The sequence below is a fragment of the Penicillium paradoxum genome (genome assembly GCF_028828445.1).
Source record: "Penicillium paradoxum strain IBT 22861 chromosome Unknown utg000007l_segment0_segment0, whole genome shotgun sequence".
Lineage (NCBI taxonomy): Eukaryota > Fungi > Ascomycota > Eurotiomycetes > Eurotiales > Aspergillaceae > Penicillium > Penicillium paradoxum.
In genome coordinates this window covers 6,328,349-6,348,354 of record NW_026643185.1, presented here as the reverse complement: position 1 = coordinate 6,348,354, position 20,006 = coordinate 6,328,349, and the positions used below count along the sequence as shown (strand labels likewise).

Here is a 20,006-nt window from a genome sequence, read left to right as displayed (position 1 = left end):
CGTTTTGGTGTCAGTAATTGTTCGCAAATAGACATCAAGTAATATATATTCTATTTCACTCTTGTTAAGAAGTATTGCCTCATCCCAAAATGCGGAAATAATAAATTGATCAACATAAGCAAATCAACAGGGGACCTACTAAAGTATATCCAGGCTACCTTTATGTCAAGCGGTATTTAGGACTATCTGTGTGTTCAGTAAACCAGATCTCAAGAGCAGGAGCAATCAAATCTATTGCTATACATTTAGCTTCCATGATATATAGCTTGAGAAAACAGAGAAAGAAAGTAGGAAGAAAGGCAATCTCTGATGGCTATGGTGCAGAAAATTCTATAAAAGAAATTTGCCCCGACTGATGTCCTAGGGCAAACAAATTGCCGTGGACAGCGAAACATTGAGCACGAGCGTAAGGAGGAATCCGTAATACATTCTTCCCGTTTATCTTAATCCATTGATCTTCGGTGTCGAAGACTCCCTTGTTCAAATGAGTTAGACAGGCGGCACAATTTTCATGCCCTGGCTGAACACTCAAAAGACCCAAGTTAGTGGCTATGCATGAGCCATCCGGAGAGAACTCAAGATAGGCTATTGATCCATCGACCTTCCAAGTCCGCTGCATTGAGCCTGTTTCTAGATCCCACAGACATACTGTCTGATTGGAAAAGGCAGATGCCAGCAATCTGCTGTTAGGTGAGAACCTTATGAATTGCACGTCATCTGAATGCCCTTTGAGCCTCTGCCGAACGGTTCCTGTCACTAAGTCCCATAGTCGTATCACTCCGCCTAATCCATTGATCGCCAGCATCAGGCCATCGGGCGAGAAGACCACTGAGGGAGCCGAGCTTGTCTCCCCCTCATTAGCATCTAGAGAATGCCGTAGTTTACCTGTGACAGTATTCCAGACTCGAAACTTCCAACCTCTAGAGCGACAGGTGACTTGCTGACCATCTGATGAGAGGGCCACCGAGCAGACATAACCTACAGGTGATATAATCCGCTGCACCGCACCTGTTTCTGCATCCCAGAGTCGCACTGCACCATCCCCAGAGATAGACGCCAGTACCTGCCCATTGAGCGAGAAGCTTATCGCTCGGATCGATCCTAGGTGGCCAGTAACAGAGGGATGGGAACCCTTTTCATGTTCACTCTGGCATTCGCTGGCGGCCAGATCCCAAAGCCGTAATGCACCATCCAAAGTGCCAGTGGCTAATAGCTTGCCGTCATGTGAGAAGGCCATTGAACCGTACGAAGAAGAATGGTCTAGAGTCCGTTGTAACACACCCGTAGCGATTCCCCAAACCTGTATAGATGTCGTGGTGTGGGTCACCAGTAAATCACTGCTAGGTGAAAAGGCCACTGAATCAACATCGCCGGAATGCGAAAGACTGTATAATAACACTCCTGTCGCCGGATCCCAAAGTCGTGCTATACCATCTCTTGAGCCAGAGGCCAGTAGCTTGCCATCAGGCGAGAAGACCACCGAATGGACAAAGGATGAAATGTCTAGAGACCTTTGGAGCGCACCCGTTATCGGGTCCCAGAGCCGCACTGTCATATCAGTGGAGCCGGATGCTACTATCCGGCCATTAGGCGAGAAGGAAACTGATGTGACGAACCCTGAATGACCCTCGAGAGTGCTGTGGAGCTCGCCCGTGGCGATTTTCCAGAGCCAGACTCTATCATCAGCACCTGAGACTACGAGGCGGCTGTCAGGTGAGATTGAGACTGATCTCACCGGACCAGAGGGACTCTCAATAGTCCGTTGCAGTGCGCCGGTTGTTGGGTCCCAGAACTGTATTGTTTTATCATCGGACCCAGTGACTAGTAGTCGACCGTCAGGCGAGAAAACAACTGACGCTATCACGCTTACATGGCCCTCGAGAGTTTGGCTGAGCGCGCCTGTTGTAGTATCCCAAAGCCGAACAGTGTTATCAGCAGACCCTGATGCCAGAAGTTGATCATTGGGCGAGAAAGCTATCGTAGTAATATAGCCTGGATGACCATCAAGAACCTGTAGTTCTGCGCTCCATGTAGCCTCAACTTGGGGTAACCGGCATACCCAGGAAGGGATGTCTGTTTCAAAGCTCCTACGAATTATTGCAGTATGGGGTGTAAACGCCAGTCCTGCGCAATAAAGTTGAAGGGGCGTCTCATCAACCATGTAGCAGTTTTTGAGAATGAAGCGTTTTGCATCATGTAAAAAATCGACCACAGTAGGGTAGCGATCAACCTTCGTGGATTGTTAGTATACTGGTCGTAAATGAGTACCTAATTACATATGTGTGTATTTAGAGGACTTACTAGTATAACCCCTTCTATGAGATGAAGCATTCTTACTACTTCAAATGCAAAACCCAGTAGGCTCATTGCTTCAACCCAATGCAAAAAATGAGTTTGAAGAAACCAGTGGACATCATGAACCAGATCATGAATGTCTGTACAATTCACTAGGTGATGCACCCAGTAGCGACAAGAATATCGTACTTGTGGTAGTAGATTCTGGTGGATAGACTCTGAGTCGATATCGACTTTTGGTGTCGCATAGTTCTCGAGGTTGCAAATATTTTGACGCAGACAGGCCATTGCTTTCAGACATTGTGTGACAAGCTTTTGATGTACGTTTTTGCCATCCACCCAAAACGGGTTGTTCTCCTTTTGTCTGCGATCCAGCAGGAACTCTGGGAAAGATTGATGGAGTGACCGGACAGCGTGATCTCGGTTAGCTGGAACATCAAGAACCGAATGGAGATGATCCAGTCTGTAAGACACATCATGAGCCTGTCGATCAAGTAGCCGAGAAAGCGCATTGACAGAGAGTGGAGCTGCAAGGACAATAATGACACCGACAATGTCCTTGAAATCTTGGATCAAGACCTGTGATTCGTCTCGATCTCGGCCATGGAGGAGTTGGTTTAGCACCGGCATATAAGTACTGCCCATCTTCGACACATAGCTTGTTTGATCGGCGAGAAGAGCTTTGAGACGGGTATCCGGATCCCAGCTCCTATCCCTCAGGAACCGACAAAGGGTTGCAGCTGAGATAAATAATGGAATGGCCCGCTCTATGAGAATATTAAATATGTCCTCACCCGGCCAACCAGGGGATAGCCCTCGCTCCTGTTCCTGTTCTTCTCTCAATTTCAAGATTTGATGCTCAAAATATAATGTGATGTCTTTGCGAATCACAGGCGCTGGAATCTCATGTAGTATAAAATGCTGACGATCATTCGCGATTTGCTGGAAGCCCCGATTGATTTGCCGTTCAGGCCTGCTAGTCAGGAAGAATCGTATTCGAATTGAGGTTGAGCGTTGAACTTGTGGGAGAAGCCAGAGAAGAGCTCGAATATCATCATCTCTGTCGCATTCATCCAATGCATCTATGATCACCAATGTTGTTGTAGTGCCGCTAGTCTCGACTGAAAGAAGTGGCTGTAATATCAACCTCGAGAATTGCTCCCTGAGGGCCTTATCTGAGATGTGTGGATCCTCACCGATTGCTCTTTGGACATAAGGAAGAAGCTGCGGAAGACTCCTCACAAGTTGATTTGCTATTGTTGGAAATAATCGCTTTGCGTTTCCCCGGTCTGCTTCGCCTCTTTTGAAGAAGAAGCTCGCTCCAAGGGAATCAGCCTGCTTGAGACGGCTTGCAACAGTTCTAGATATTGTTGATTTGCCAGTGCCTGCCATGCCTTGCAGCCAGAAGATGCATTTCTGGTCAGGAGCTTTTGCCCATTCTTCGATTTCGTTGAGCAGTTCTATTCTCGTCCCTGGGAGGCATTCGTCGTGTATGTTTTCATAAGAGTCAAATGCGGCGTCTGGAGCAATGAGCAACCCCTGTAGGTCAAATTTGCGACTGATCACGACTAAATCTTGTTTCAAGTCCTTAATCTCGCCGTAAACCTTCGCTATAAAAAGAGAAAACAACATCAATTCCGAACTATGCGGTAGGAGTAGTAAAGTGCTACTTACTCAAATCTGCAGCTAGTCTTTCTTGCGGCACCTGACCCCGTGGAACATAATTGAGAAGCTCTTTGGTGTAGGCTGCAGCGACCAAAGCAGCATACCCTTGCCACTGTTTACTCTTGTGCGAGTCACTGTAGTCACAGATGCCGCGGATAACAATGCAAGGGAAATCCTGCATCAAGCCCGCAGCCTCCATCTCAAAACACAACGCGCCCGTTTCTTTCCGTATTTGATCCCTCGTGGCCCCATCTTTGACAACTGAATTCCCAGATGCAATGATGCCATAATGCGTTTGTGACTCGGCATCCGCATCGGCGTCTTCGCGTTCCTCGCGGATAATCTCCCATTCTCTTGGACACTCATCGCATGTTTTTTTAGAACGGGGGTGGTCATGCTCTGTCTTGAACAATCGATCGCTCTTGGGTTCAGGCCTAGCGAAGAGCTTTTGTGTTTTTCGATTCCTCCCGATCGCACTCCTGAGGTATTCGGGATATTCCGGGTCATCGGTCAACAAAGCAGCTCTCATACTAGCAAGAGCATTTAGCAGTGACCTCGGGGGACTATTCAAAGATCCCGTTCGGTCGAGCTTGCCGTCCTTGCCAATTTTCCCTTTATCATATTGAACGACACCTCCACAAGATCCCTCCGGGCGGCTGACCACGATGTCGCCTAGTCGTATATCATGATCATCAGATGGGATTCCACCCCCGATGCCCACCATCAGTCCAATACGCAGCGAGGTGGAGAAAGTGCGCAACATATTGTTTGCAACTGTTGTGGCAGAAGTAGTCGCATATTGTCCATCGGGGAGGCAGGCGATGACCACATAGTGTTTGCCGACGCGGCCCAAGGTATACGAGTTCGGATCTGTTATATCTTGCTCTTCCAGAATTCCGAAATTCTCGTCCAGCATCTCTTTCGCAGCTGCTGCCTCAACGGGCAGGGCACAAATCCAGCCAACTTGAAACTCCTCGCGTGAGGGACGAGATGCTGCCATCTTGTTTCATTGACCGAGATTGGCTGTGGTTGAAACCGACCTGAACAAACCTGCGCTATTCAGAGTTTCCTCTAAATTTGAGGTAAGCCTGAAGTATTGACCCCAGAGTCGTGAGGGTAGAGATGTTGAACTGCCAGCTCAGGGAGACTCAGCCTCGTCGCGGCTCCTCGCCCGGGAAAGCTGCGGGGTAACTGACCCCTACCATCCTCCCTGTCGTCAGGCTAGTATCCCCTCATTTGGGTGGTGTAGATAGTAGCTCATTTAAATAGACGGCCTTATTCAATGCAGTATCCTTCGAAAAGCTAACTCTAAGCGCACTCCACACCGAGCATTTCCTCGGTATTCTTCCGAAAGAGGCGCTCCGCAAGCCCTGGTCTAGTTTCACATAGGTCTAAGCAACATTCAGTAAATGGACTGATATCAACTCCGGAGAATCGGGTATGTGGCCAATCAGTTGCATAGATCGCCCGATCAGGTGCAACAGACAGCAACTCGCGAGCCATGGCCTGAAGATCACGCAGCTGGTGGTCTTTGCTGAAGCGATACGGCGCAGATACCTTGACATATGTGTTCCCACCACGAAGCAGAGATATTAAAGATGAGAACCCATCCAGACTGTAAGGGTTGAACGATGACATATCTCCAACCCACAATGAGAGGTCAGGACTGCCAAAATGGTCGATGCAGATTCGCACGCCTAATTGTGGAACAATCGATTCGAGCATTGAGATCATCCCGAGAGGGAGATAGGCCTCGATAATCAAGTTGCGAGGCCGGGCAAGTTCAGCATGCTGGAGTAATGTTTCTTCCAGCTCATGCTTATCCATCATTTTCCTTGTAGACTGGAGGTTGATCCTCAGTCCACGGACTCCAAGGGCATGGCATTCGTCCAATGTCTCCGGTTCAATGGTGGCAGGATCAACCACGACAACTCCTCTGCCACGGGATGGTCCCAGTTTTTGCAAGGCTTCTAACAAACAAGAATTATCCGATCCATAAATTGACGGCTGCACAAAGACAAGATTCTCAATGCCCAGCTCAGACTCGAAGGCGAGCGCTTCGGCTAGCGTATGTGGCTTCGGTTTGTATACCGCCGTCGAAGAGACAGGAAATCGCTCAGATTCCACAACATGCATATGGCTATCCCATGATTTCGGAGGGATCCTCTGTCTCACCGATGCTTTTGCGGATACAACATGGGTTGAACGCCGTTGCTCTGTACGGATGGAATGCAGATCAAACGAAGTTGATGAAGGCCTACACAGTACACTGGACTTGGGCTGAGTGGTAGTCAGCATTCTGAATAGTTCTCAAATATATAGAGGCAAAACTTGACGAGAAAGTAGCCGAGGAGGTAGAAAGATAGAAAAGACTCAAGAGCACGAATGAAGCCCTCCGGCGATACTCACAGACGAACATGTCCAGCAGGGCGACGTCGCTCTAAGACAGAGCCTAAACAGCACCATGCGAGCTTCACCGATCAATATACAGAATGTCGCTCGTGACTAGGAGCATTTTAATATGGGGATTTTCTCGATTTAATTCAGCACTCATCGACGGTGCTCAAAGTGCATAATGCAGACCTTGCACGGCCCACCCTTTCGGAATCCTCGCGATTGCCACCAAACCCAGAGGAAGAAATTCAAGCAAGCTCGGAAGTTGTCCGCCAGGGGTTTCCTGCTAATATCTAAGCCGCCATCTGGGCCTGTTATGGGCTGACGAGCCGTGGAGCGGAGCCAAAAGTGGGTAGCTGCGCCGCGATCCGACATTGGAATATTGTATCACTTCGGAGACGTGAAAGGCATTGTAGTTTGAAAAAGCAACGAATTAAAACGTAAGATAGCGTCTGTATTGCAGTAAGTGCGTTGCTCAAGCCCTTGTATACAGCACGGCGGTAGGAAAGAGGGGTGAGAGAAGAAAGCTCGGACGTTGACCGACGCGATCTCTGTTTGGCCGGGATGCCGACCACTCAACTCCCCTTGTCCACACCCTGGAGATTGTCGGTTTCATTTCCTTTCCCCAGATTTATACAGTGGGCGCCTCCACAGCTCGTGTAAAATCAGGGCCATGCGAGGGACCACGTCACGATGGTCGACCAATCCCTACTGCGCCTTGGTGATTGGTGTCATAGCTTGCGGCGGGATTCCGAAAGGTATGGAATTGGTGGAGTGGCTGAAGATGGGCGATCTGCCGCACCTGGCAAACATAGTGACAGCGACTAATTGCGCACCGTTACTAGGCTATGACGAGGGTGGCTATAGCGCCAGTGTCTCCCTCCCCTCCTTCAAGTCCGACTACGACCTCGATCCATCACATTGGCAGAACAATGCTGCCGGGCTAGCCAATCGAAAAGCGAATATATCATCTTTCAACGTTTTAGGCGCAGCGCTCGGTGCCCTGATAGTCCTCGATCTAAACGATCGACTCGGGCGGCTGGTGGCGTGGCGCCTTGCATGCATCGTGTGGGCAACAGGGACATTCATCCAAATATTCGCATCTGGTATATATGGACTGTTATTGTTTAGTCGAATCTGGGGTGGATTGGGTGCAGGCGCCCTAACAGTAACTGCGCCGCTGTATTTAACCGAAATAGCCCCTGTTAGGACGAGAGGTCTGGTGGTGGGGGTGTACATGGTAGTCTTATTGGCCTTCCTGGCTACTGGTAAGCTATGGCCCTCTCTCTATTGTATACACACCAAACCCGTTCTGACTAGCTTTGCTATGTAGGGTTCTTTGTCAATTACGGTGCCAGGGTTCATATGTCGATCACACCCGCCCAATATCGGCTAGTTCAGGCGGTGCCATTAATCCCTGTCGGTATTGCATACGGGCTGTCGTATCTTTGTCCTGAAACTCCTCGGTATCTAGTTTCGAAACAGCTGCATCAGCAAGGACTGGAGGCTCTGGCACGGCTGCGTGGCAAAGCTATCAATGATGCTGAGATCATATCGGAGTTCGAGTCTATCAATGTACGGGAGCGAGACCGGGCGGCAGATCGAGGCTCTGCCTCCCATTGGACTCTGTTCAAGGAGACACAGATGAACTCGAATTACCGGCAACGCTTCTGGTTGCTGATCACGATGCAGACTATCGGTCAGTGGACCGGCGGGAATGGTATCACATATTACGTGACGAACGTATTTCAGGTCAGTCGATGCAAACACTGGCACTTTTTAATAAGATAAGCTACCTAGTATCAATTACAATACACTGACATGTATGAAACAGTATGCCGGTATATCAGGCGATGGACAATCCCTAGTTTCCTCTGGTGTCTACGGGATAATCAAATTGATCTTCACGATGGCCTTTACATGGTGTCTAATCGACCTCCTCGGTCGACGTCGCTGCACACTCGCCGGACTCAGTCTACAGCTGTGTGCACATATCTATATGAGCATATACATGGGCCTTCGCCCGGGCTCGTCATCCAATCAAAATGCTTCCAACGCAGCTGTTGCCTCAGTCTTCATCTATGCCATTGGCTGGTCCATCGGTCTCTGCACAGTACCATATCTTTATGGCACGGAGATCTTCCCAACGCGCATCCGTAACGTGAGCTACGCCATCAGTATGGCGCTGCACTGGTTCTTCCAGTTTGCAGTTGTGCGCGTTACCCCCAATATGTTCGTCTCGCTTGACGTCTGGGGGGCTTATCTCTTCTGGGCACTTATTTGCTTCTCTGGGCTAGTTATTCTTGGTATTTGGATGCCTGAGACGAATGGAGTGCCGATTGAGCGGATGGGTGATTTGTTCGATGGGCCGTGGTATTTGCGGTGGCGGGCCAAACCCAAGTACTGCGAGGCTGATTCGGAGCCTTCTACGGCGAAGACTATTGCATCCAAGGCCGACCGTAACTTGAAAGCTAATGAATAGAACTTGTAGAGATTACTTTTGGTCGTTTCTATGCCTTCCTTTATATATTGCGATCTATTGATACCTCTTTAGTTATCTTTGGATTGGCTTTTATAGAATCTAATATTCTCGCCTCCCACCTATCAGGATTGCATTTTATGTGTGTATTCCGGGGCGCAATCGGCCAGATACAAGATGGGCTCGACACTTCTAATTGTGTAAATGATTGCCGAAGTGATATCTAATTCAAGTTCACGCTATATGGATCCGGGAATCATGAAAACAAAGGCCGACAGCTAGGAGAGAGGACAAAAGTATTATCTTTCAAACAAGAAGTATATTCGACTGTAAGAGATCATTGGGAAGGCCCGTGATTGTTTATTAACTGTAGGTATGTTTGCTACCCCAGCCCTGCTCAAAGGCAGGCGTCATGTTCGTTGTTATGGGATGCGTATACGAGAATGCCTCGTACACCTCAGGCGTTATTTCATACGATCCTGGGTCATTCATCGTCATCACAGCGTTTGGCATGCCACCCAGCAGATGAGTAGGTGGCAATTGCGGAACTTCAGCCGAGTTGGGGATGTTGAAACCGACTCCTGGGTGCTGGAAATTGTTGTACGTTTGCATCAATGGTGTGTCTTCGAGGCCGGTAGTTTGGACATGCGTGTCCATCGGTGGTTGGGGTTGGTGGTGGTGCTGGGATGGTGAGACATGGCGGGATGGGTTGCTACCTCCTGATGGCGACTGACTGGATTGAGAATGGTTGGGGTAAGGATGAGGTTGGGGAAGTGGTTGACTGTTATGAGGGTGGCGTTCTTGATCTGTCTCGGGGATAGGCATGTGGATGTCGATTTGGAGCTTTTGAAGCTCCAGGGAAATCAGGCTGAGGGCCGTTGTAATAACGGGGTTGGCAGCTTTGACTCTCTCCAAAGCGAATATGCAGAACTTGAGTTTGTCTAGTGTTCCAGGTGCGGCATACTTCAAGGCTTGGATCTCGAGCAGGAAGATGGATGCTGCAGTATAGAGGCTGTATGCCAGAGAAAGAACGACATGGCTGTCGCCGAATGTGCGGCGGTAGAGATCGAACAGAGATAGGATGGATGTTGCTGATGCCATGCACTGTACAAGATGGTTGGAGTCATGTCCCTCGGGGTGGGGTTTGAGCCTCTCCCGAGAGCAAAGAATTGGTCGATGGACAAGGATGTTAATAGTATGATAGTAACAACTAGTCATTTGAGTTAGCAGTGTCTTACAATTCAGGCCTGGTTAAGCACATACTTCAGAATCACGATATGGCTCGGTGGGGAGTATGGAGGAAGATCTGTTGCAGCCAACTTCAGATAATCCGGTAGCTCGTCCCACCAGTCACCTAGATTCTTGGCCTGCTCCTGAACACAATCATAGAATTCCGAGTCCGAACTTCGGCGGATTGGGTCGTAGATGTGGATTAGAATCTGGTTCAAAACCTCTGCCAGACCGCACATCTTCATGAAACAAGACGTTGAATGAGCCTGCGTGGGCGGGTAGTGAGCACCGTCAGTGAAGTTCACACCGTGAGGTGTCCATATTTCGATCTCAGCAGTGTCATCAAGAATCATCCGCGGTGGACTGACATGGGAGTGCTGCATGGTTGGGGCACGACCAAAGTATAATGAGATCAGCTTATCCCAGAAGTAACAACTCCAAAATAAACGGTTTCGTATTTCGATATCTTCATCGCTCAACTGAGCTGACCCGGAATATTTCCGACTGTCAATTGAGATTCCCAAGTCGTCTAGCAACCGAAAGGCCATGCCACTGTATAGCCAAGCTTGCGTCCGGTTTCCGCGGCCACATTCTTGGGCACTGAGCAGGAGTAATGTCTGAATAGTAGGAATGCCTGCATAGCCAACTTTGAGAGACTCAAATACCCCAGTCAATGCGCGATGGGAGAATTGTGCACCACCATCGTAGGAGCCCAAAAGTGGGCCGACCTGAGGCTCCGCTTTGCACCACCGTACCGAGTGAGAAAGAATGGCGTTTAACAAGACATCGGAATAATAAGTCCCTTGAATTTTCATATCACCTGCTCATAAGTTAGTTTATATGTCGTCTGAACTGATAGGGTCGAACAGACGTGTAAATGCAGGACGATAGACAAAATTCCATAGCGGCTGGATCCAGCACCAGTGCGAATCAAGAAGGTATTGAAAAGGCTCCTGCCAGAGGATATTAGCACGCGCATCGCAACATCCATGCGATCCACCATTCAGTCGAGCAGAATCTTACCGGCATAGCAGCCATCTGCTCGAACGCCCTCTCCCGCCATGCGCTATTAATGAGCCGCTCCTTGCGACCTTCCAATTCTTGCGCGTAATGCGAATTCGACGTCGTTTCATTTACCACTCCACTGGGCAGCTGAAACAAGCTCGTCGGTCCGTGGAAAGAGACGCGACCGTCATTCTCCACATTGAGACCGTCAAACTCCCTCGCGAGTTCTTCAGTATCGGGATCAATCTTTATCTTCGGTGCGCTCGAACTAGACTCGGCCACCGACGATGGCGATCTTGCTTTCTGTGCTTCTTCCCCCTCCCCCCGCTTCGATAAAGCTTTTTCCAACTGCGCAACTCTGGCTTCCAGTTGTTTCGTGTACGATAACGTCGGGGCTCTTTGAAAGCCAAACGGGCATCAGCGGCTGCGAGCGGGAAGAACGAGGTCGACTCACAGGCTGTACACACACTGCTCGCCGCGGGCGGCGCACCGCGAACACGATGGACTAGCGCCATTACATTTAACCTGGATGCGACCAGTCAGCTTGGCAATCTCGGGCATCGTCCGAAAGGATCCGCGCGTACCTTGCGTTTACGACAGGCCTCACATGAGAAAGCGCTCTTGCGGGGAAGAATCGGCTTAAGAGGTTCGGCCATTCCAGATGCACCTTTCCAGCGAAGATTTGGAGATGTACCCCGCACAGAGTAACATGAAGAGGAGGAAGAGGAGGATCAAAAAAATAGGAGGAGATTTTTGGCCCCAAGACGCGTGGGGCTGTCGCGGGGATAAGCCTTTCCCTTGAAACCAGGTGAAGTAGTATGCATTAACGTCGAATCAGCTCCAGGTCAATTGGAGTAATTCCCCAAGCCTCGGCCCGGTTCTTCTTTTCTGGAAAATCCCATAACGACGGGCCAATTAAGGCAGCGAGTATGGGAGTTCATTGGTGGAGGATTTGGGATGATCTTGGGGGAGCATCCACTTTAGCGCGAGGCTCCACTGGTGCTCGGCGTACAAGGTGTATACATGAAGCTATAGAAGAGTCCCGATTATAGTGCGTCAATGCTATTTGCATGGTATTCAATTGTATACACGATTCATAGATCCCTTATTTCTTTCCCTTCTTGGGACCCTTGCCCTTACCCTTGCCGTTGGGCGCCTTCGCATTGGCGGCATCGCCCTTACCCTTCTTCCACCCGATATTACCATCGTGTCTCATCTGTGCATCATCCAGACGTTTCTTGTCCTTGTTGCTCAGCTTGACATTGCTCTTCTTGGTATTGGGACCGTTGAGCTCGACAGCACCCAGTTTGCGAGCAACCTTCTTGTCCTTCTCGGTCTCGAACCACGTGCGCTTTGGCCGCGACATGATCTCGTGGCCGTGCTTCATGAGATTCTCACCCTTGGTGAACTGCATCTCAGCCTGGGAGAACTGCTTCTCGGTCTTCTCTTCCTGCAAGATCTCGGTGACTTCGTCGGCCAGATCCTCAGCCTTTTGGGCCCAGCTGTCTGCAACGGCTTGCTCGATCACACGACTGGCAATCTTGGCACCTTGTGCTTTTCCTGCTCGGACAGCAAGCTTGACGATCTTACGGTCGGGCTCGGCGGCGATTGTGCAAGCACGACCAGAGCGGCCGGCACGGGCGGTACGACCAACACGGTGCAGGTAGATCTCGTGGCTCTGGGGAGCTTCGTAGTTAATGACAGTCTCGACACCCTTGATATCCAGACCACGGGACGCAACATCGGTAGCGAGAAGGAAGGCAACCTTGCCATCTCGGAAGTTTTCAACGGATTTGATACGCTGTATAAGTTAGTGTGGTTCAAATATAACGAGAAACTTTACTACATACCTGGTCTTGGCTCAGACTACCGTGCAGCTCAGCTGCCTTCAGGCCAAATAGACTGAAGATGATGCGGACGCGATGAGCTTCCTTCTTTTGTCGGAAGAAGATAATGACGCGCTTTGTGTAGATTTCTTTGCAGAGGTGGAGAAGGTAACCGAGACGCTTGTCCTCTCGTCCAGGGCGGAGACGCACGAACTCCTGAACAAGTGTTGATACAGTGTTCTTCTTGGCATCAACCATCAACCGCATTGGGCGGTTCATACCAACACGAATGAGCTTGTCAATTGAGTCAGTCATGGTCGCGGAGAACAGCATAGTCTGACGAGACTTGGGAATGGTGGTGAGAATTTCGTTCAACTCGTCGGCGAAACCGTCTTCAAGCATACGATCGGCCTCATCAAGAACGAGAATCTCGAGGGTATCGACTGTGAAGCTGGGAGAGTTGCGCATGTGATCAATGAAACGACCAGGAGTGGCGATGATGACATCGGGACGCTTCTTGAGCACGTTCTCCTGCTCGCGAAGACTGAAACCACCGACCAATTGACAGAATGTGACATCTGTGAAGGTGGCCAATTTGACGGAAACGTTGTAACACTGAACAGCCAACTCACGAGTGGGCATCAGGACCACAACACGACTTGTAGGGACCTTGCGGGGACGGAAGAGAAGACGCTCGAGAATAGGAATCATGAAGGCAGCAGTCTTTCCTGAACCTGTCACGGCACTACCGACAATATCCTTGCCCAGCAAAGCAACGGGGACTGCCTTGCGCTGGATAGGAGTGGGGTCTGTGAATCCAACTGAGGCGAGACCTCGAAGAATGGGGCGGGAAAGGTTGAATTCTTGGAAAGTCATCTTGGCCATGTTTGCCTTGGTGTCGACCTTTTCTTCGGGGGCGAAGAACGCCTTGCGCTTCTCTGCTTCCTCCTCGTCCACCACGCTCTCTACATCGGACTCTTGGTCTGAGCCGATATCATCTGGGTGACCAACGGGTGTGGCAACAGAGTCATTGTCAGATGCAGCATCGTCATCCGAATCCTCGTTCTCGTCCTTGTCCTCATCGGAATCCTCATCTTCGTCTCCAGAGCCGGGCTCGGGGCCCTCGGCATCGCTCTCCTCCTCGCCATCCGCACCCATGCCAAAGGCATCGTCGGCCATAAGCTCATCGTCCTCGAAGTCGACGGGCATTTCGTCGCCCGATGCGGCCTCGTCTTCGGATGCGCTCTCCTCCTCTTCCTCGGTGGCCTTCTTCTTTTGCTTCTTAGCAGCAGCCTCGGCCTTCTTGGCCTGCCTGCGCTCAATGATATCATCGATGTCGACAGCCTTCTTATCACCAGAGCGCTTCTCCGCGTTATCATCAATACCCCAACCATCGAAGCCTTCAGTGACACCACGGTTCGCGACACCGCCAACATCGAACTCGAACTCGGGGTTCAAGACGCCGTCGTCTTCTGTCGCGTCCGCTGCAGCATCATCATCTTCTTCCTCTTCCGACTCGGGTTCGGGTACGGGTTCGGTGTTCTTCTTGTTCTTCTTGGCGTTCTTCAATTGCTGCTTTTCTTGCTGCTTCTGCTTCTTGTTCTTGGGCTTGGCGGCTTCGACCTCGCGCTTGCGCTTTTTGTTGTCTACTGATGGCGCATTGTCATCCTGCATCTCGTTGTCGTCATCGTCTTCTTCGAACCGGGGCTCAGTCTCGTCGTCAGAGAGCGTGAACACGAAATCGTCGTCTTTGGCGGAACTCCGCTTCGCCGATTGAGGAGCCATTTTGGACGTTGGCGCAAATTCCGGTGTAAATTAGATAGTGGGATGTCTTCCACACACTCTCAAACAGCCTCAGTAAAAAAATCTGGACCCCCGAACACTGTGCAAGCAACTCAATCTCGTCGAGCAGAAATGGGATCAACATGCAAAAAAAAGTTCCCCGGGCGGTGACGAGAAATTTTTGGATGACCTAATCAATGGTCCGCCCCAATATCGCAACGACTTCGGAGTTCTGAGCTTCCATATCCATACTTTGATGAGTTTCCATGTCCTACGGAGTACATATCTTCTCACCAGAAAACATTTTGAATAATCATACATCTTAAATTCATAACTGCCTATGATCCTCCCTGCTCAAATTTCCTCCCTTCTTTTTTTTTCTTTTTTCTTGGTGAGTGCAGATGTCTGAGAGACATCAGGGTGGAGACTATGAGTCTTCAAAGATCTCGCTGCTCCCTGCTCATATCGATTTTCAATCTTTTTTTGGTCCTTTTCTCATTTTCAATTTTTTTCTCTCTTTTCATGCAAATCTTTCATTCTCTTCCCATTGCCAGAATTTCCGTGATTCGCGCTCCAGAATCCTCCGCCTCATCCTTGCGCACATGTGCTTAGATGTAGTTCAACAAGGTGGATCCAGTGCTGTTCATCTGGGATCGAGGCTGAGAACTAGCCCCCCTCGGTGGTATTCGGGGTGCCAATGCGACGGGCCATGTAACAAAGGTCAAATCTAGGAACGCGCGTGAGTAAATACAATCCAAAACGAAAGTGAAACGAAGATAAAAACATACCCCTTGCCACTCTTGACTCTGCCATCTTCGAAGACTCCTTTCTCTTGGAATCCAAAGTCCCTCTTCAACCACTCCTTGATCCAGGTGTAATTCTCCTGTGCCTGGGGGGAGGATGCAATCGCGCAGACCATTGTGTTGAGGGGACGACCGTAGCCAGCACCATACTGCACTGTACCAGTTTGGTCGAACTGATAATCAGTGCCAACTTTGGATGTCACATCGAAGCAAGAAAGGACCATGTCGACAAGAGCCCGTCCAATGTGCTTCTTCTTGCTGTCCTCTTGGACGAAGACTTGCAGCTCGCCCATGTGTGCGTCAGCATCCTTTCCGTTGCGATGGAATTCGACGTAAGCATATCCAATCGCAGGGTCAATTTGGTTGCGACACCAACGCTCTTGAGGACGACGAGCAGCAACAACAAAAGGGAATCTCATCTCTCGGCAAGATCGAAGGAGCTTCTCGAAGTCGCTCCCGTCCATAGGTCTGGTGTCACTGCTCAAAGCCGAATTCTTCGCATACCAATTCATGATTTCGAGGATGTAGGATGCGTCATATAACTCTGCAGGTCTCAGATAAATGTCAGGCGGGACGAGTTTTGACTCGGGTGGTAGACTCAACCAAGCACGATACGGCGCGGTGCGACGAAGATGTTCCTGCTTCTCCTGTTGCTTCTTCCTTCGCTTTTGGTTGACCTTTCCCATATTGTACACGTACCCCGCCGATGTCTCGTGCCAATGCAAGCGGGTCATCTCATCTTTCATGTCCCTTGGGGTTGGAATATGCTTGATGCCAGGCAGGAACATAGAACACTGCCCATCGGGCATGGCGGTTCCGTCGAAGAAGGCGACGTGGTAGATATTGACCGTGTGATATCCTGTCGGAAGCTGATCCCACCAGTTGCGAAACTGCTTTCTAGCATTCTCGTTGGGGATGTCAAAGGCTGAGATTTTGTATTCGTGTTCCATCCACAGGTCATGCGCGTCCTGCTCGTCCTGCTCGTCCGAGAGCCAATCATCAAAAAGGGATTGTTCAGGCTCGTAGACTGCCTCGTGGTATTCCGATGTGAAGGTAAGAGTGCCATTTTGAACGACTGGGAAGGTATGGTGAGACTCTCTGTAGGCCCGAGCTTGAGATTCGTTCTGCTTGTCCCACCGGGCCCGAAACTCCACCGTGTCGATTTTGATTCTGGACCATCTAAACTTCTGTTCAATCTCTTGCTCGTATCCATCGTCGGGGATGGAGTCAGGTGGGTCAGCTATGGCCCATGGCTCAGGTTGTTCAACGCCACAGGCAGTCCGAGGCTTTGCAAGCATCCGATAGACATTGCTGCCAGGCTCAACTCCAGGCCCGTCCCTCGCTTCAGGGAGCATCTCGGGACAGGAGTGACTCTCATTTTCCATGCCAATGAGAGGCTGTTGCACAGGTCTATTTCGTCTTCTGTGCTTGTCGAACTGCTTGCTAAACTCCATGGTTTGTTTCCAACTCAGATTGTCAATGCTCTGAATCCATTTGTTTCTTTCCATCTCGCTCATGGCTTCGAGTTCATGGAGCCTGGCCAAGATAGGATGATTCGCACCAGCTGGCAGTCTGGGAACATTGGAATTGTTTGGTGGCCTTTGACGCACAACATTGCTGCCACGGAAAGGTGCAACGCCTTCCATTTCCTCCGCCATCTCGATGTGGCCTAGGTCATGCAAAACCGGTTGAGGCAGGCTTTCTGGTCAACATGTAAGTCAGCATTGAGCCTCAGGTATAAGGGTCGTGATGGCTTTGGGTATTTCTTGGTGGCCCTTCCAGTTCGACTCACCAGCATATGACGAACCCGTGGATAAGAAGCTGGCTGCAACGCGCCAAAAGCTCACCTGGAACAGGGCTTGCAGTTCTACACAGGCGTCGTCACTTGGTGGGGTACTGGGTCGTTTGGCTGGATGCTGCGCGGGAACCTCGTGTGATGGAGTATCAACAATACCTGACCGATGAAAGCTGTCACAATCAGGCGTTTCTTCTCGAAACTAGACAAGACAGCTGGTTAAGTTCTGCGAGTACAGTGAGAATTAAGTGACGGAAGTGCTGAAAGATAAGAAAGGATAGGATACAAGACAGGACAATGGGAAAGAAGAGGGGGTAAGAGGATGAGGACGATGAAGTCTGGGAGCGGAGCTGGGACCTGCGTTCTCTCTTCCAATTCCAGGCTCATGTTCATTTCTCCTATGTGATTGATTGTGCCTGCCTATGTATCTACGTGCGCTTAGCTCGTTGTCCCCTACCTAATGCGATTCATTCTTAGTGTCTCCCATGGTTAAGGATATCTTCAATTGATATCTCGATCTATTCGCGGATTGCTTTCCAATTGCCTAATCCGGACATTTGGCACATCCTTGAACCGTCTTGGAGACCAAAGGATAGCATATTTTTGGCCGTACCATAGTCTCTAATCTTCCCTTGTGGTACCTACGTATATCCAGAGGCCTAGCTTGTTCTGTTTATATCATTTGCAAAGTTCACATATCTCGAAATCCATGAATCCGATATTGGATTGTACACCTCCTCGTCGATGTCAAGGCCTAGTATTCAAGTTTTTTTTTTTTAATCAATACTGCACAGGAACAGACAAGAGGGCAAAATTCGGACAGAAGAGAGGATAGATCTATCAGCCCCAAAAGCTATGTTGAAATGGTGCATAGAAATATAAAGTATGACTGAGGGACAGAGTCAACGTATATTTCGACGCCGGCAACCTTTTCCCACTTTCCACTCCGCAAAGAACGTCAAGTGATAAAATCTTTTCGCGACCATGTTATCCATACTTCGAAAAGCCCGCTTAAAGGATAAAGAAATGCGTATATTGATGCTGTATGGGCCTTGGCAAGTTATTTGGTCCGAGATACTGATGATTGCCTCAGGGGTCTCGATAATGCCGGCAAGACGACCATCGTCAAGCAAATCATGAAGGAGGATGTCACGACAGTCAGCCCAACTCTCGGATTTATTATCAAGACAATTGACTTTATGGGGTAAATTCCCATGGACCCGATGGATATTTCGAGCGCTGCTAACCTAGATGCAGATACAAACTCAACATCTGTGAGCCAACCCGGACTCTGATGGGATTCCATACTGACAGCTCCAGGGGATGTTGGAGGACAAAAAACACTCCGATCCTACTGGAAAAACTACTTTGAAAAGACCGACACACTCGTTTGGGTCGTCGATGCTACAGATCGACTGCGCGTTGATGATTGTCGACAGGAGCTATCGGGTCTTTTGCTCGAAGAGGTACGGATGACGTCCCCACAGCAAATCTTTGGACGCAAACTGAACCACTTTCCCCAGCGACTTACGGGAGCCAGTCTCCTGGTATTTTTAAACAAGACAGATGTGGAACACTGCATGACGGAGCAGGAAGTTCGAGAAGTACGTCGAGTTTTTGTTTTTCTTCTGAGGTTCGGTGAGACTGTTTGCGGGACTTGACTGACGATTTCTGCAGCGCCTTGCCTTGGATTCTATCAAAACCCACAAGTGGACCATCTTGCCCTGCAGTGCAATGACCGGCATGAATCTACATGAAGGTTTAGAATGGGTGGTACAAGATGCCAAGGACCGGCTGTTCCTCTACTAGTGCACCCTTATGGCAGTGAATGATGGGGGATAAATAGGTCTTTGTTTACATGATTTTACATGATCTCCAATATGCCGTGTGATCGTCCTAACCATCCCGAGGGATTTTGAGATGCATCCACTTGGTTGCTGCTTAAAGTTCTGGTCAAACTGCGTTGTCTCACCCGTTATATGTCAACTAACGTCAGTCGGATTTGAACTCTGCTGGTCAATGGTTAAGATCGTTGGTGCAGTGCATTTCATGCAGATTCTTTATAACCCAGAAGGTCTGTTTTAAAGAGCAGAGGTATATAATAAATAGTTACGTCCCAAAGTGCATTGGAACCAGATTAAGCACATCCGATGGGCTAGACTGTTATACGCTGGATTTAGAGGCATCCAAACTCTACACAGAGTTAGAAACGAGTAACAGTCACATCTCGTCTCTGTTTATTTCCTGAGTTCCTCCGACGGAGTATTCCGGAGCTCAGTAACCTTTGGGCAGACAGGGAATGCTGCAAGGCACCAATTGATATATCGGTCTTAACCTAACCTCGAGGCCTACACCCAACTATAAGCTCACCGGACCCCTGAGAACCACAGCATCCACCACAATAGCAGAAATTTCCGCCAAAAAAAAAGAAATCACCCACGAAAAGCGAAGCACAAAGAAGCCATGGAACAGGAGGCTGCGGGGCGCCAGTTAAAACCCGGAAGCGATCGCTCCACAAGTAAACAAACCCTCGTTTCAGAGTGTGCCTTTGGTTGGGGTTGTAATGCATGTACGGAGTACACCTGTAGAAAAAGAAAAAAAAAACACACACATAGAAATAGAAATAAAGATCCAGAATAGATTAACGGAAATTGATGTGTGAGCCAATGACCTGTTGATCAGTGTGTCCCAATTTAATTTAAACAGGGCGGAGAACACAATCCTCGAGACTT

The 20,006-nt window shown here is 49.4% G+C and overlaps 7 protein-coding genes across 7 annotated transcripts; 2 read left to right on the top strand and 5 right to left on the bottom strand.

The window, feature by feature from the left end:
* Positions 1-313: 313 nt before the first annotated feature.
* Positions 314-4,960, bottom strand: N7457_009813 (WD-repeat protein; the record flags this gene model as incomplete). Its single annotated transcript, XM_057180856.1, has 3 exons — positions 314-2,230; positions 2,338-3,905; positions 3,970-4,960. 3 exons carry the CDS (start codon positions 4,958-4,960, stop codon positions 314-316), a joined length of 4,476 nt encoding a protein of 1,491 aa, XP_057029242.1.
* A 308-nt stretch (positions 4,961-5,268) lies between these two features.
* Positions 5,269-6,258, bottom strand: N7457_009812 (putative TIM barrel metal-dependent hydrolase; the record flags this gene model as incomplete). The annotated part of the gene is made up of 1 exon (XM_057180855.1): positions 5,269-6,258. One exon carries the CDS (start codon positions 6,256-6,258, stop codon positions 5,269-5,271), a length of 990 nt encoding a protein of 329 aa, XP_057029241.1.
* Positions 6,259-7,027: 769 nt separating this feature from the next.
* N7457_009811 (uncharacterized protein) lies at positions 7,028-8,836 on the top strand (the record flags this gene model as incomplete). Its single annotated transcript, XM_057180854.1, has 3 exons — positions 7,028-7,622; positions 7,688-8,106; positions 8,189-8,836. The coding sequence occupies 3 exons, from the start codon at positions 7,028-7,030 to the stop codon at positions 8,834-8,836; spliced, it is 1,662 nt and encodes a 553-aa protein (XP_057029240.1).
* Positions 8,837-9,196: 360 nt separating this feature from the next.
* On the bottom strand, positions 9,197-11,629 carry N7457_009810 (putative C6 transcription factor; the record flags this gene model as incomplete). The annotated part of the gene is made up of 5 exons (XM_057180853.1): positions 9,197-10,043; positions 10,097-10,883; positions 10,935-11,016; positions 11,087-11,465; positions 11,523-11,629. The coding sequence occupies 5 exons, from the start codon at positions 11,627-11,629 to the stop codon at positions 9,197-9,199; spliced, it is 2,202 nt and encodes a 733-aa protein (XP_057029239.1).
* A 544-nt stretch (positions 11,630-12,173) lies between these two features.
* On the bottom strand, positions 12,174-14,679 carry drs1 (putative ATP-dependent RNA helicase DRS1; the record flags this gene model as incomplete). The annotated part of the gene is made up of 2 exons (XM_057180852.1): positions 12,174-12,869; positions 12,919-14,679. 2 exons carry the CDS (start codon positions 14,677-14,679, stop codon positions 12,174-12,176), a joined length of 2,457 nt encoding a protein of 818 aa, XP_057029238.1.
* Positions 14,680-15,342: 663 nt separating this feature from the next.
* N7457_009808 (GNAT family N-acetyltransferase) lies at positions 15,343-17,137 on the bottom strand (the record flags this gene model as incomplete). The annotated part of the gene is made up of 2 exons (XM_057180851.1): positions 15,343-15,403; positions 15,465-17,137. 2 exons carry the CDS (start codon positions 17,135-17,137, stop codon positions 15,343-15,345), a joined length of 1,734 nt encoding a protein of 577 aa, XP_057029237.1.
* A 1,121-nt stretch (positions 17,138-18,258) lies between these two features.
* Positions 18,259-19,083, top strand: N7457_009807 (uncharacterized protein; the record flags this gene model as incomplete). The annotated part of the gene is made up of 6 exons (XM_057180850.1): positions 18,259-18,317; positions 18,368-18,478; positions 18,532-18,548; positions 18,595-18,740; positions 18,798-18,878; positions 18,952-19,083. 6 exons carry the CDS (start codon positions 18,259-18,261, stop codon positions 19,081-19,083), a joined length of 546 nt encoding a protein of 181 aa, XP_057029236.1.
* Between the last annotated feature and the right edge of the window lie 923 nt (positions 19,084-20,006).